This window comes from Serinus canaria, chromosome Z (assembly GCF_022539315.1).
Source record: "Serinus canaria isolate serCan28SL12 chromosome Z, serCan2020, whole genome shotgun sequence".
Classification (NCBI taxonomy): Eukaryota; Metazoa; Chordata; class Aves; order Passeriformes; family Fringillidae; genus Serinus; species Serinus canaria.
The window spans coordinates 43,453,100-43,470,164 of record NC_066343.1 but is presented as its reverse complement, the minus strand read 5'-3'; the positions used below and the strand labels follow the sequence as shown (position 1 = coordinate 43,470,164).

Sequence of the window (17,065 nt, the reverse complement as noted above, 5' to 3'; positions counted from 1 at the left end):
TTGCTTCCTTCAGTGTTATATAATTTATGAACATGCTATGTGGTACTCTAGCATATCTTTGAGGTTGTTAATAAAGATACTAAACAGTATTGGCTCTATAATGGATCCCTGAGGAAAGCTTATAATTGCTAGCTATCAATTGTACTCCATATGACAGGTTATCACTTCTTCAACCTAACAATTCAACCAATTTTACAGACACCTTATCTAATTTTCAATTCAGATCTCAAATCTTTGGCAATAAGGAGATGAGAGACCATCTCAAATAACTTAGCAAATACAAGGTATATGCCTGCTCTGCCTTTATTCTTCTAGGTAGTCATTTCTTACAGATGAAGTGAGGTTGATAAAGCAAGATTTTTCCATGGTAAATGTGTGCTAGTTGTTTTCAGTCACCTTGTCTATTAGGTGACTGACATTATTTCCAGGATGATTTGCTCTGTGACTTTGCTAGGGAAAGAAGGAAGGCCTTTATTTGGTTTATGTAATGTTTTTGTTTGTTTGTTTGTTTGTTTTAATTTAAATAATATCAGAAGAGAGTGGACAAATCAATTGGCCTAGGAATACTCACTTTCCAGAAAGGAAACCAATAAAATGAAAATGAAGCAACCAGTCAAAAAATCTTCAAACCCTGAATTCTAGAGCAAGAAGTAAAAAACATTTGTTGGAGACTGTTAAGAAAGATACTGTAGCTGAAACCCACCTGAAAGATGTGCTACAATTTGAACAAGATAAAATAAAATAGTTTCAAACCATCCCCAGCCCCCAAAGAGTCTCAAGGAGCTCTCTCTAGAGACTGCAAAAGTTTTTATGCCTCTTACATGGAAAAGGTCAGTATTTAAATCTTAAGCTTGCACTGCTGAGAAACAGGTAGGAGCAGTAAACAGAGACAGGACAAATGCAGGTGGGAAGTTGAGAAGCCTAAAAAGGCTCTTGAAGAGTGGTTTTCAAAGCTTAAACTGTTACAGTAAAATTTTGCTTAAATAAAGTGAAAGAGATGACAGTAAGGAAGTTCATAGGTTTGCTTAATGATAACAGTGTAGAATGATACACTGGGGTTTACAAGGCCTAAAAGAACAGTCTTTTCCTTGGTCAATATTTCGTATAAGATGATGGTTAAGATGTCTTTCAACCCAAACCATGCTGTGATTGTATGTATCCATGGTAAATGGGAGATGAAGATGCCAGCAACTAGTGTATGCTTTGCAGCAGATAGATCAAAGGCATTAGACCTATTTGAAATATCTCTACAGCAATTATGAGGTCAAGTACAGTAGTTGCTTGTAAATATATTGAAGTAAATGTTCTTCACTGATGGAGGTGCGAAGAAACTGAAGTATGAAATTAACCTGACTGTTAACCGCCAATGGACTGGCAGGTTGCCATTATAACTCCCATCTACAGAATGGGTTCCAGAGGGAGCTGCAGTAGCATGGCTGCTTCCATACTTTGAAGATGGTAGTCAGTCTTTAGGAAAAAGGAAAGGGAAAAAGTAAAAGAAAGGGAGAAAGTAAAAAAAAAACAAACCAAAATAAAACAAGCAAACAACCAAAAAAAAAAGCACCATAGAGAGAACTATCAGCAAGCAGAAATCCACACAGTTTTATTGGGGAAGCATTAATGTGGCTTCTGTAAAGGAAAATCCTGCTTCAGTAACCTGCTGGAATTCCAGAAGGGTGACAATAACTGTGTGGTAACTGTTATCTGATCTGTATTTTTTCAATTGCCTTTAACAAAGCTCCATGTGAAAGGTTATAAAGAGGTTTTTTTTTTTTTTTTTTTTGCTCTGGGATCGAAGGAAAGGTCCTTTTAGCAACTGGGTATCAGTTAAAGCAGAAGAAATAAAGAGAAGTGCTTGTGCGCCACTTCCAGAATGAAAAATTGGAATTACACTGCGCGAACTGTTGGGCTTCTACTCTTTCTTGAGTAGCATCTGCTTTTGCCTCTGTGGGAGGCAAAGTACTGCTGATGGTTGGACTTGGCACTGGCTAACCCATGTAGGCATTTATAGCCTTTACACAAGCCAGTCATTGACTTGGGTGGGTTGAATCTTGTATTGCACATAGAAATTTTTGGTTTGGACTTGACTACAATTTTTCCATCTTCGTTATATCATAATTTCATTTCAAGATTATGTCATAGACAAATGAATTTATTTGGAGGCACTTCAGTTATTCTGACTATGAACTACCCCTTAACTTTATCAATATAATTAGTTTACTTCTGCAGGTCTTTCATTGGCTGAAAGAAAATAGATATGTGTAGAAGTTCACTCTTAAAAATGTTGTGCAATCACTATTGCATGCTTGTCAATTAATGCCTAGAGAGGCAGTATATATGTTTATAAAGGTGTTCATTCAAATAATGATATTAAAGTTGAAAACTAACTGGTTCAGAAGATAGAGATTAAGGTAGGAACCATGTCACGTTGATTTCAGTCTTTAATTACATAAGCAATGTTTTTTTCAACGAAATATTTTGCCATTCAGTGCAAAAAGCTAACATGCTGTGAAGAATTAAGACAGAGTGGAGACAAAAGCCGCTGTAGTCTGTGTAATAGAAACTGATGATGACTGAGTTTTGTAGGATGAAAGAACAGCAAAGAAAATCAACTTGTGAAGGCAGATGAGTGTTCCCAAAAATAGTTGGATTTCTTATGTGTCATGAGAACCAAGTTACTTTAACTTTTCAAGTTTATAATTTTCTCTGTAATTTATCTTTTACAGATGAGTCAGAGGTGCACTTGACTTACAATGTGCTTTAATGTACTATGTATACCAAAACACTTCTTTTTTTAAGTCCTTTCCTTAAGTTGGCAATTATTTTGGCCAGATTTTTTTTGTGCCTTATTTTTGAGGGCGGAGTAGGGAAAAGCATAAACTTCCTTTGAAGCAGGTGCTGCTGTTTGGAGTACAGCTGAAATAAATGAATGCACTAGCAGTCAAACTTTCACAACAGAGCTAGAGTAATGTGTATTTGTCCATGACATGCATTTATATTTTAAGCAGAAGCTGCCTATTAAATGGCTGTGCTCTGTTTTGTGTATTGTATGATCTTTAGCTGAAACAGGTGGGGGTTTTATTGCTGAAATAGTGTACAACTATATAGATAATGAATGTGTCAGAAAACACAAGTATAAATAAGCAATTTAAATAATATCTTTCTTTCTCACATTTCCCACTTTGACTTTGAAACTTAAGTATTGGTATCCTGGCAACTTTATTTGTATGTAATTTTATTAAATTGTAAAAAGAGTAATTCAATTTATTGTGCAGAGCTCAGCTGGTTGATATTACAGAATAAACTATGGTAGTAATATGGTAGTCCATCAGGGCTGGAAAATTGGAGGAATTATTTTGTTAAGAAGTTCTTCAATAGTTGCTAGATCGTAAAACATATCTTCACAAGTTTGGCTGGCAGTTTCCCCTGAGACAGAGTATTTATCTACCTCTTAAAAGGATTTTATTTCCTACTGGTCTTCTTTTAATCTCAAATATTTTCTTGCCCAAAAAAGATGGGCTGAAACTTCTTAGTTTACAATGAGCATTGTATGTGAATTTTGGAAATTCAGATGATTTACATATTTTAAAAAGCTGTTGTACAAAGGACTCCTTATGTTTGAAGTAATGCTAAGTCTTGTCATATTAGAACTAATTCCTGGGTGTTGAAAACTTCATTACAAATAGTATATCGGTGTGGCTTTGGATTAATTTTTGAAATTATTTTAGTGGCATCTGTGTGATTATATCTATTTTTTTTAGTTCTTGTTTTGTAGACTAAGTCTTGAGGAAGAATTGGATCAGATGAAAATACACCATTCTCCAAGTAAGTTCACAATATAGGATGTAAAAAGTAAAGCTTGAAGTAAAAAAGGAAGGGTATAGTGTTTTATATCTGTGTATGCAGTTTGAGTGAGTAGAGCCTGGCTGGGTGAAAGCCTCTCTATCACTTTCCTCCACAGCTGGACAGCTGAGAGAAAATATAATGAAAGGTTCATGGGCTCAGATACTGTCATGGGCAAAACAGACTCAGCTTCAGGATATTAATCAAATTTATTACTAAAAAAGTCAAAGGAGAAGTAAAAACAAATATTAAAACCACCTTCTTCTCATCCCTCCCTCCTTCCCAGCTCTACCTCTTTCCCCCCAGCAGCACGTGGAGACAGGGAAAGGGGTTTATGGTCAGTTCATCACATGCTGTTTCTCCCACTGCTCAGGAAGGGGACTCCTTCCCCTGCTCCAGTGTGGGGTCCCTCCCACAGCAGACAGCTCTCCATGAACTTCTCCAATGTGAGTCCATCCCATGGGTAAGTCCTCCACAAACTGCTGCAACGTGGGTCACTCTTCCACGGGGTGCAGTCCTTCAAGGACAGGCTGCTCCAGCCTGGGTCCCCCATGGGTCACAAGTCCTCCCAGGAAATCTGCTCTGGTGTGGGCTCCTCTCTCCCCAGGTCTGCAGGTCCCTGCCAGGAGCCTGCTCCAGCACAGGCCTCCCATGGGGTCCCAGCCTCCTCTCAGGCACGCCCTGCTCAGGTGTGGGTCTCCTCCACAGGCTTTAGGTTGGTCTCTGCATCCCTGTGATCCTCCTTGGGCTGCAGCTGCTTCAGCATGGTCTGCACCATGAGCTGCAGGGCCTCCTGTCCCTCCTTCTGCACTGACCTTGGTGTCTGCAGAGTTGTTCCTCTCACATATTCTCTCTCTGCTCTTCTCTGGCCACAATTAACATCTGCAATCACTATTTCCTTCTTAATTATGTTACCCTGTTACTGTCAACTCTGATTGGCCCAGCGTTGGTCAGCGGTGGGTCCATCTTTGAGCTGTCTGGCAATGGGTCTGCTAAACATGGAAGAAGTTTTGGCAGCTTCTCACAGAAGCCACTTATGTAGGCCCTCCTACTACCAAAACCTGGCCACTCAAACCCAGTAGAGTAGTCTGTCAGAATATAATTTATATAAGGTTGTTTTTTCTCCAAAGATTGATTTCTTTTTATGAATGTGTATTTTGCAATCATATGGCCATACATGTGATTTGAAAGTATGTTTGCTCATTATTTGTCTACATATCTATTAAATCTGACAATTTATATTAATAAATACACATCAATACATTTGCAACTAATATGTGTATTCTACCTATTTATGAAATATACTGGGACAGAAATTTCATGCTTATTGAGATGTCTCTTTTAATTCTAGTCTCACAAAGTATCTGAATTTGAAAGTTAATCAAAATGGTTAAATTGTAAGAATAGATCATGACTATGGTCTTTTCTAACTTTATAATCTTTAGAGTAGTTGATGGTCCTGTGAAGATGAGTCTTTGTCAGTCAGATAGGTAATATATTGCCACTGCCTCTCCATGACTCCTCTGGTTCTGTGTATTATGAGCTGTTCCTGAATAGTCTGTGAGAAATATTGAAGAGTGCATAATTACAGTCCATCTGGATATTGCCCTTTGGTGAATTCTTTATGCACAGTACTGTGCAAAGGAAGTAAGTAGGAGGCTTGGAGAGGTACTCTACACATTCTTAGCAATAAAGCCTTACCATTCTTTATTGCATTTTTCTCTTCATGACTTTTCTATTTTTTGTGATAATGTTGGCTACTTGAATGAAAAAATATAAATTTTTTCCTAACTTTAAAATTCTGTCTTTAGAATTAGGTGGGAGTATCAAGCTGCTGAAAACTGACAGTTACCTTTTTCTTTTGTACTACTTCTTATGTCTTGTGTTCATAGCCACAGAATTGAAGGTTTAAATACTGACTTTAAGGAGCACTTCTTTCTTTTTTTCCAATTCAGTAAGTCTTTGAAGAAAGAGAAGGGGAAAGATAACCAATGGTGAGAAGGAGGTAAGGGCCTGCTGAGCAATATCTGGAATTTTCCAAAAAACAGTCATATCTCCAGAACTGCCAGTTCTTGACATGTTTAGTGTTTTTACAATTAGTATATTCTTCCTTTTTTTTTTTTTTTTTTGTTTTCTTTTCAGGTAAACATACGCTTTTTAAAAATTTGTGGGTGGATGCACAATTTTGATTTGGTAATTAGTATAATGATTAGCTATTCTTTTCGGGGACTGAGAAAAAAGTTTAAACTACTAGTGAAGTCTTTTCTAGAAGGCAAATTTTATTTACCTTTTCCAGTCTGTGTTGTTCTGGATATCATTTAAATGAAAAGGAAATGTCTAATAAGATTCAAGTCCAAAGATATGTATTTACAAAACTTTCCTGTTACCACAGAAGACTGAAATGATTCTAGCTGTTTCCAAATTTTTACCAATTGAAGTGTAGGAAAATAGTTGCTCACAAGGTGTATAAAAAGTAATTTCCCCATTGTTCCCTTTGAAAATAGAAAGGAGTTGCAGTTATGACACATGTATTGTTTTCTAGAAGGTTGCACCATGATGACTGAAACTGGATGCCCATCTTTGAGCATAAATGAGTGTAATGTTAAAAACCCTTGCTTATGTTCTCAGATAGTGCGTATGCCCTCTGCCTTAAAAAAGGGGTTAAATGCCTTCTTCCTAAATATAAATACAGCCTCATGTCTGTTACCAGTAATTTGCTGGGAGTTCAAAGTTGATATGGTCTCACATTTTGCTCATAATTTCAGTATGTTTTATTTTATAAAAGGAAATCTGATGTCAATTTCCTCAGTTTATCAATGATGTTGGAATTCACTTTCACCTTAGCAGATAAGTACCTATTTTCATCAGCCATTCTAAAATCAAGGGATAAAATCTGTAAAAAGAAACTGAGCTTTCCTGTATTATAATTGTCTGTCTTTACTGGATATCACTTGTCTTTGTCAGAAGAAGTAATGGATAGTTTTGTTGTTCTTTCATACAACTTTTCAAATCCTGTTGGTCAAAGATGAAGTGGGTCAAGGGAAAAGGAAACTCTGTTCCTCCATTCCCAATTTCTTCCGATTCTTCTTCTGTTGCCCAATTATTTACTGGTAGTCATCAAAATCCAAATTCACTGCTCATGCTATTCATGCCCTTATTTGTTTATGAAGGTTAAGGATGTGTTGGCAGGTAGTCATGCCATTTCCTCCAAAAGCAGGAGAGTGGATCCATCAAATCCTATTCAGAAAAACAGGAAATGCCTTCTTAAAAAGCAGTAAAATGTTTGCCTTGCTGTTTCTCCAAGGAGGCAGTTTGAAGGCTTCTTTCATTATGAGACTCCTGAATATACTGTGTCCTCAGTATATATACATGGGAGTGACATTCCCTTCTGGCCTTCACCCTGGTGTTTCCCACCAGAAGTTTCTTTCTATCCAGGGGCATGGGTGCGTACCACTGGAGTCAGTAACACAGTGGCTTTGTGCACCATGGAGCCTTTTTTTGTTAGGGAAATCCTTCACCTGGTGTGTTCTGCAGGCAAAAATGTCATTCCTTTGATGGTTTGTATAGTTTCTTTGTAAGTGACTATTACAGTGCTCTATTGCGTATTTTTTTTTTTTAAAGGGGTGTTTTTTTCATTGTGTAAGCAGGCTTTCTGCAAATATTACAGTCTACTATAGTTTCATAGTTCAAGTACCATTTTGGCAGTGGTGTTGAACTAATGCATCATCAGATTTTGTGACTATTAATTAGGAATTAAGTTTTATGTTCTAAGGCTGACAGTTAACTATGTTTTCTCAGTGGGATGTAACTGTGCTTATGTAAGACCATGGTAATTTGATGACTGAAGATAGTTGGCTTTATGACTTGTGGGTCTATTCCTTGAGGGAGAAGATGTTATTATTTTATGTAGAAGTATGACAGGTAGAGCATGTCTTGCTGAGTAGACTCATATGATGTATCTTTCTACTATCCTAGACAGACAGTTACAGGTGATGCTGTTTCATTGCCTTCGCTAACCAGTTCCTATGAAGAATTACATAACAATTGGAAGGGAGGAGGGGAAAAGGGGCTTGAATAGGCCATATATTTTCTGCTCAATATAAAGGGTTAAGTTTCAGTGACCTTTGACTACACTTTTATTTATGTTGCTTGTGTCTTGTTTGATGATACTGAACATGTATAGTCTTTTCTATCCCTTTTGCAGTGGTATTCTTTACTATCTGCATATAATATGTCTATTTATAGAGTTTTAAATTGCATTTTAATATATCCACATAATAAACATAACACCTTGTGTGCTTTGATCAGTTTCTTTGACTGTGGGAAATAATTTTTCTTTTCAGTGGAGTACAGTAAATGCTGATATAAAAGCTACAACAGGCATTCAAATGAGTGAATATTTAGAAAAAGATGAAAAGCATGTTCGTATTATCTTTGTGTGTTACTTAAAGAATGCTCTAAATGTATGCAGTACCACTGTGCTGGGGGACTGTAGTCTGAAGTAACATGGGAACTAACATATTAATATCAAGGTAAAGGTACATATTCCCCAGATGCATAGTTTTACCTTTTTCAGCTTTTGTTATCTTTAGAATAGTGTTCCATTTATTTCATGAATACAGAAGTATTAATTGGCCATGACATGTTCCAAAGACAAAAGAAAGGTCTAATTCACTCTAACAAACTTGTTAGTCACTGTTTATATCAAGAGGATTGTGAATCTATAGAGAGTAACACTGTTTTCTTCTACACTTGCTTTGTTTATAAATCAAAAGTTTTTAAGTGACCTGCAGTGTCTGCTTGTAGTTTGAAATGTTACTTCTAAAGCAGACCTCCACCATGTAGCACAGATATTTATCCCTTAAGATTAATTCTTTAAGTTCATTTGGGGGAAAGAAGGACCAAAAAAGAAATACTAATATTGTAGTGCTTTTAGAGTATTGGGATTTTTTTGTTCTGTAATGCAATATTTCTTATTCTAAGATTAAATCCCTCTGATGTGTTTAATTGCTCATTTCTATGAGCAGTGGGCAAATTGTGAATGCTAAGCTCTTGATTTCTCATTGACCATATGTATTGGTACTTCTAAACTTTTTTTTAAGAATAAATCTAATTTTTAACTTGGGATTTTTTAGTATCTAAAGTGTATAGCTGTCTCTGACAGCTGTATCAATAGCTGTATCAATTTCTAATTGTTATGATTTCACAGTATTTCAGTTGAATGATTTGTGTGATTTATCTAGTGAAGTACATGATCTTTAACGTAACAAAAACCAGGGTTTAAACTTTTCATCCATCCTAATTCAGTTACTATTTGCTTTGTTCACCAATCACTCTGATCCTCCTAGCAGGGGACAAGACCTAGAGAACAAAACTGATGGTGACTGTGTAGATAAAACGGCAATGAATTCTGCTTTTAAGGCATAGAGGGAATAGTCTGTAAAAGAATAAAAATTGGAATGAAAGTACAGTGTCTTTAACCTGCAGATCTATTGTACCTTTGAAAAGCTTGTACTCTGAAAAAAACATACTGTGATGCTACAGAGATTAATAATTATGTGACAGAACACTTTGAAGAGAGGTCACTTTAGAAACTGACCAAAAAGCTTGTCAAGAAATAGACCACATTATAAATAATTACAGAAGTAAAAAATGCATTTCATTAAAATGTCTAAGGAATGGTTTAGTGAAATACTAGGTGTCATAATGTATTTTATTTATTATATTATAGAGATGTGTTATTTATTTTCTGATAGAGCCACTTTATAATCTTAGTGAAGATGATGGGGTCAAGGGTAATACTCCAAAGAAGTATATGAGAGGAGTTTCACATGAGATGCTACAGAAGGTAAAATACCAACCGCAACAAACAGATCTGAATTTTAATATAAGAATCATATATATATATATTTATGTATATATGTATGTATGTATGTATGTATGTATGTATGTATGTATGAATATGTAAATGTCAGTATTCACGAATTTAAGCCATCATTGTCCTTCAAAATTTAAAAAGGTGGCTTTCCGGAATTTTGCTCAGAAATAAATTCTAGGGAAATAGCTGTGAATGTTATGTAAGATAAACATGAGTAATGTCAGAAAAAATGAAAAGAGCATTTAGGGGTGTAATGCTAAAAGCTAACAGATTGTCTAAATTGTAAGTATCATTTTGCCCCTTAACTTCATGAACCTTAATACCTTTGCTGAATATTTAACTTTGGATGATATCAGGTGTTAATCTCCATAGAGCTCCTCTACAAAATAGAATTGATGCATAATAATGATGAATTCACTGTTTGTTGTATTTAAATTTTAGCACATGTTTCATGTGCAAATATTTTCTACGTGTGTAGGTCTATCACTCTTTTTACAGGATAGTACTATATGCATGTAGTGTTCTCTAGCTTAACAAAAAATAAGTATTTTATCTTTACTGCTTAACATTCTACAGGTTTTGCCTCATACAGTGATGGGATGTTCTTAACTAGTTGGTATTTGTATTGATATTTGTAATATACACAAGTAGTTTAGTATGTTAACAGGTGTTCTCTTAAGAGGGCTCACTTGTATTTTACCATATGTTTTGTTTGCTTGGAAAGAAAAGGCATCCTTCAAACAGTATCATGCCTTTTGTTTGTCATTTTGTAAAACTATTTGTTTAATTACTTATAAATCTTTAAAAGCATGTTTAAATTGAATAAACACAAATCTATAACTTTGAATGTCAGTTCAGGTATGTCTATTTATTTTTTATCTGTGAATTAACTTGTAGGAAGTATGGTAATTTACAGCAGATTATGTGATTGCATATACTTGTAACACTTGCCATATGGTCAGGCAATGAAGGCTGTCATCTCGTTATTACTGAATGACAAACATCATGTTAAAATAATAACACACAGAATAGGAAGTGCTCACATTCATTTATCTTAAGGTAGAGTGAGTAATTGAAATAATATGAATGCTACCATCTGAAATGTCACAGTTTATGCTTGCTTATCATCTGTATTTCAGAACTATAATTTTGTTTGCCAGGTACTACATAATTTTTATCTCTATGGATATACAGAGTTATGATGGTACCTTAGGGATAGGTGTAGAAGCTATTTATTGTTTATTTCCATCCAGCTGTCATACATGACTTTAAGTGCTACTGAGTGCAAAAGGTTCCTTTAAAGAAATGAGAAAACAGTAGCAGAATCTCAGTTTAGGAAGGTGATTGAAGAAAGATACTGGTCTAACACATTGTTGTAGGGGTGGAAAGTGCAAATTATGATTTAATTATAACCCTTTGTTTCACTAAAGCATTTGAAAAAAAACCCTTTTATTTCTAATTTCACCCATTAACTTTATGTAGCCATAATATATTGTCTCTTCATATTAAAGATTTCCTATCAAAGTCACTATCAGTAGTGACTTTGTGAATTTGTGAATTCAATATCCAATTCTCAAATATCTATGAAGTTTGAGCAGCTCTTGCCGTAATTTGCCCTGTACATCAAGAGCTGTCATTTATCTGAATCCTATCTGTAATACCCACTTTGTACATTTCATAAATTTTAAAATAAAATAAGTGTTGGCAAAATGTTGTAGTAAAAACCTAAAAGTAAAAGTTACAGAAATAAGATGGTTTCAATATTTTCAGTGTCAAAGATAGTTTTGACATTTTGTATTGCTACAAAGTGTGGGAACCAGCCAGTGTTTTACAAGGTTGGGAGTTCAGGTTAGCCATGGACACGCTAGTATAGCTCCTGGAAAGACAGTCTTTCCTAACAATGTACAGAGAAATCTAGAACCCCTGACATATTCCTTAGTGAAAGAGAGGGGATTGAGCTTGTACAAAACCATCAAAAAATATTTTTCCAGGTATTGGAGTAACTCATTACTGGGCACAAAACTTGCTCTGATGCCCTTTTCAGGCTTCTGGGGATGTCTCATAGACTAAATAATCACATTAGTATGCTAAAACTAAAATCACCCCTTATTTCTGGAAATTGCCCTTTACGTGGATATTCAAGAACATCACAGAGAGTCAGTTTATTGTTAATGGACTTCAACATCCATAAACCTCAAAGGACTTTAGAAGCAAAACATAGGTAGAATGGTGTCTTCCACAAAATTTATGTGAGGAACTTGGAAAATTAGTCTCTTAATTGAAACATGATAGATTTTTCCTCTCTCTGAATAAAAAACACATACTAGCTTCCACATTTTTAGGTGGTGAGTTTCTGAAATCTTTGCTAAGATTTGTTTTGGGCTTTTTGAAAGATCAAATTAATATTTTGTTTCTGTATTTACCACACTTGAAAGAACTTGTTGCTTCAGATAGCTAGTGCAAAATTGCCTGTATTTCAAAGTAGTAATCCTTCTGAAAATGTTTTAAAATTCAATTAGTATGTATAACAAAATCAGTAATGAGCTCAAGATGCATCACGAAGATTCATTAGCATGGTATACTTAAACTTCTGTGTCATTTCGCTTGGAATTTTAAGTTCTTTTACCATCTGCCCTTTGTTCAACAGCTGTATTATTGCAGCTAAAATGTTTTAATCTGCGCTACATAAAGTTGTTTTAAAATTAAGGACTACAGATAGCTTTTGTCCTTGCTCTTCATGTGATATTATTGTCATGTAATAAATATATCTGAAAACATAGTTTGGAGTTTTTCAAGACAGGCTGAAATATTGTAACTGTAAGTGCTAAAATTGCTTTTTTTAGGTACAACAACTAGGAAGAAGATTCAAAGCTATTGAAGGGGAATTAAAGAAACAGAAAGAAATAAATAAAGACTTACTGAATGAGAAAGTGTATTTGAAAGAATCTTTAAAACTGCAAAAGGAAGATGCAGACACAAGAAAAAGAGAGCTGGAAGCACTACTTAAGAGGATCTGTGAGGTAAAAAAGGAAAAAGCAGAACTTCAATTCGTGATTGATGAGAAGGAAAAAGAAGCTGCCTCTTTGAAGAGGCAAGTGACAGAAGCTAACAGGTTGAGAAATGAAAGTGAAGATTTGCTGAGTCAAGTCCAGGAGCAGAAGTGTTTGCTGGATAAAGCCAAAGCAGTGGCAATCTCTGGGCAATGTAATTGCAAGATAACAGGCACCAAGGTTAAATTAAAAACAGCCAAGAAAAAGAGCTCTTTGGGACATCATGGAGCTTTTCTCAAACAGTCCATCAAGGTTATGAGTAATGTGTTTGAGAACTTCAGTAAGGACGGCTGGGAGGATATGAGTGAAAGCAGGTACAGCTCTCATTAACTTAGCCCTGTAGAGGGGACACTGTGCATATGTAAAGCGCTAGCAAATGGAGATTGAATTTCAACTACTGTTGATTTGGTATTCAAAAAAAATACTGTCAGATCCTTTGAAATATCTTGGGAGGTCTTGTTCGGAGCTTATTGACTGAAATTTGCATGCGAAATTAGCCACAACTGCATGAGTATTTGAATAGGTGCCAGGAAACCCAAAAGAAGGCAATGCTTGATTTCTTCCAGTGATGCTATTTTCATGCAGTCATGAGGCTTGAAATTGACAGTTTGGCAGGTTGATTTAATTTGCTGGCCTTTTGCATATTCACCACTGACAGCTAAGGATTCCCAGGCAAGCCTAGTAAGTCGGTTTAGTTATCTTGTGACATGCCGACCCGGGAGGAGAAACATTTTTTCCCCTTAATTTAGTTAGATAAATTTTGAATGACCCATTTCAGCTTGCTAGCAGATGTCTACAAGCTGTTTAACATCCTTTAAATTAAGAACCATCCACACTAATTATTTCCTGTATGTTTTATGCAGTCATTGTACTAACTTTAATTGAATGATGGTTAAAAATCTTTTAAGGTGATGGTTACCACATACAATCCCAGTCATGAATCAAAAGGCTCTCAGAAAATTCTACTGGCAAATGTCATATAAACAAAGAGAATTTTTTCTTCTCCTTATTATGTCCCCATATACTTGAGGAGGCAGCAGTTAGCCACTAGGTAAATGGTTATCACACCTTATCTTTCAGGACATTGTTCTAAAAGACAAGCAAAGAAATTTCTCAAGCCTGTATGTATCCAAGATGCAGAAAACATGGAAAAAGCGTAAAGAAAATAGAATTGTCTTCATAGGCTTTATACTGGCTCTGTGTGTCATATGGAGCAAATCGATAGTGGCTTATGAAGCCTTTCTACTACTTCTCCCCATGCAAAAAAGGGGGTTCCTGAACACAGTATCTAGAGGGAGAAAACAAATTAAGAACCATGTAATCAGTCAGTTGTCATTAATGTAATTATTCAGGTTTTTTAATATATAATAAAATATTGCAGATCTGATTTTAATAAGAAACATACATGTTTGCACGTATGGAAACATGTATGCATGTTGTAATTAGTGAGTATTTAATTTGCTATGTTGATCTCTTTAAGAAAAACATTGAGCAAGCACATTGTCATTCCACTTGTTCGAAATGAAAATTATTTACATAGCTTCACTTGTGGCTAACCATAAATAGTGTTTTTAATAATTGTACAAATGTTGGGTTAGGGAGTTCTTGTCGTAGAACAGTAAACATTGTTGAAGTTTCAAGGTGTTGAAGTTTCAACAACTTAGGGAAGTATCTTAATTTAGTTTCCTCTTCTGCTTATTAATAAATATCATTCTTTATTACTAGTAGCTGGCTCTGAGTTTTTTAAATGCAAGCCTTCCATTTTCTAAATAGAACATTCCTTAAAGCAGGTGAGGGAAATGTGTATGAAGTTAGAAATATCTCTGTGGCTGTACAGCAGCCCCTTTACACCAATGCATTGATTTTGTTGTCATCAATCAGTGAGACATACCAATGTGTCAGGACAGGTTTTAAAAAGTATAAACATGTTTATGGGTTAAGTCTTGTCATCAGTTTGAGGCCTTTTCTCTGGTTGAGTAAACTACATCTCTAAATCTAAAGGATTTTTATGATGATGTAACTTAATTTGAACTCAGTTCTGCTCTTTTAAATACTTTGGTTTAAAAAGTAACAAATCAAACTAGCCTTCTGTTTAGAGATTCCTTCACAAATCCGCTCACACAAATGATGATATGTAGTCCCTGATGTTACAGAAGAGGATATATCCAAGACTTCAAAGTACGCTTCCTCAAATATAAGAAAGCAAATGATAATGTGGGGTAAGGAAGTGAAAAACTGGAGATTATGAGCACATTGAGTGTAATTCTAAGGAAAAATTGTAAGAAGATTTAAAGTTTCAGGTCCAGTTTCTCTACACAGCAGGAATCTCAGTGAAAGGATTAACAGGTTTACAGAATTTAAGAGCATTCTAAAGGGGTGCTAAATAGAGCTTTCACTGAAGTGTTATTTCTGAGTTTGTCTCAGTCAACTATGAGCTATATGAACTACGAACTTTATGAACTATAAATAAAGTTCAATTGAAACAAAATATTATTACCGATTGTGCATTTACTTATTATATTATAAAATGGGAAAAATGAAGGAAAGTAAAAATTTAGTAGTTTATGAGCCATTCACATTCTAGAAGTACAATCAAGTATTTTTTCATTTATTTCACTTCTGTGAATTGTCACAAAAGTTTTCTTTTAAGAAGCAGCTGAAGTCTCAGGCCTCTATATTGTAGAGTGAGCTTGCATTTGACAGAGTAGGACTTGATAAAATATTTTCAGAGATAGATTTTTGCATTATTGTATTGGTAAAGTATATTTTTATGTGCTTATGCATTAACTTTGGAGCATTTAATGTTTAACTTTATTTTGGTTTTGGTATTTTTAGGGGTTTTTTTGGGGTTTTTTGTTGGTTTTTTGTTTAGTTTTTGTTGTTGTTGTTTGGGGTTCTTTGGTTGGTTTTTTGGTTTTGTTTGTATTTTGTTTTTCTGCATGTGCTGCTTTAGTGACTCTGAAATACCAACTTCTGAAAGCTTGGAAACAGTGATTATGAAGATAGTGCAAAACATTGATCCACGGCAGCCAGAAGTAAACAAGAAGAAAAAAAAGCCCTGCAATGTCCTTCATTTAGAAGTCCAAAATGAGCAATATAATAAAAAGGTATATATTGGTTTGTTCTCGTGAGTGGAGTTTTGGAGTTTAATATTAGCACTTCTGTCTGCTCTTAATTAATTTGACTGTCAATATAGAAGTGAAAACCTGTTTCCAGATATTCAGCAGGTGGATTCATTATATTTCAGAATATTTTGTGGACAGTGAGTCTGCTGTGGTGGATTCATCCTGGCTAGATGCCAGACATCCACCAAAGCCTCTTGTTCACCCCCTCTGCCGCAGCTGGACAAGGGAGAGAAAATACAACAAAGGGTTTGTGGGCTCAGGTAGGTATAGAAAGAGATCAGTCATCAAATACCGCCATGGGTGAAACAAAGTTGAATTAGAAATATAAATTAAATTTTTTTACTAACAAAATCAGGAGGATAATGAGAAATAAAAGAAGACCTTAAAAATAGCTATCCCTATTCCTCCCTCTTTCCCAGCTCTACCTCCCTCCCCCCAGCAGCACGTGGAGACAGGGAATGGGGTTTATGGTCAGTTCATCACATGCTGTTTCTCCCACTGCTCCAGTGTGGGGTTCCTCCCACAGGAGACAGCTCTCCATGAACTTCTCCAATGTGAGTTCATCCCATGGGTAAGTCCTCCACAAACTGCTGCAACGTGGGTCACTCTTCCACGGGGTGCAGTCCTTCAAGGACAGGCTGCTCCAGCCTGGGTCCCCCATGGGTCACAAGTCCTCCCAGGAAATCTGCTCTGGTGTGGGCTCCTCTCTCCCCAGGTCTGCAGGTCCCTGCCAGGAGCCTGCTCCAGCACAGGCCTCCCATGGGGTCCCAGCCTCCTCTCAGGCACGCCCTGCTCAGGTGTGGGTCTCCTCCACAGGCTTTAGGTTGGTCTCTGCATCCCTGTGATCCTTCTTGGGCTGCAGCTGCTTCAGCATGGTCTGCACCATGAGCTGCATGGGAATCTCAGCTCCAGCACCTGCTGGAGCACCTCCTGTCCCTCCTTCTGCACTGACCTTGGTGTCTGCAGAGTTGTTCCTCTCACATATTCTCTCTCTGCTCTTCTCTGGCCACAGTTAACATCTGCAATCACTTTTTCCTTCTTAATTATGTTATCAAAGAGATGCTATCATTTCTAACTGGCCCATGATGGGTCCATCTTTGAGCTGTCTGGCAATGGCTCTGCTGAACGAGGAAGAAACTTCTGGTGGCTTCTCACAGAAGCCACCCGTG

At 36.1% G+C, this 17,065-nt stretch overlaps 1 protein-coding gene across 1 annotated transcript in view; it reads left to right on the top strand.

Annotated features, from left to right (window-relative positions):
- Positions 1-17,065, top strand: part of CNTLN (centlein) — a 181,750-nt gene that overhangs the window by 105,916 nt on the left and 58,769 nt on the right. Inside the window, 5 exon segments of the mRNA XM_050987362.1 lie at positions 3,776-3,825; positions 9,600-9,691; positions 12,565-13,085; positions 15,725-15,898; positions 15,999-16,156. Coding sequence (XP_050843319.1) covers positions 3,776-3,825; positions 9,600-9,691; positions 12,565-13,085; positions 15,725-15,898; positions 15,999-16,156 — 995 coding nt within the window.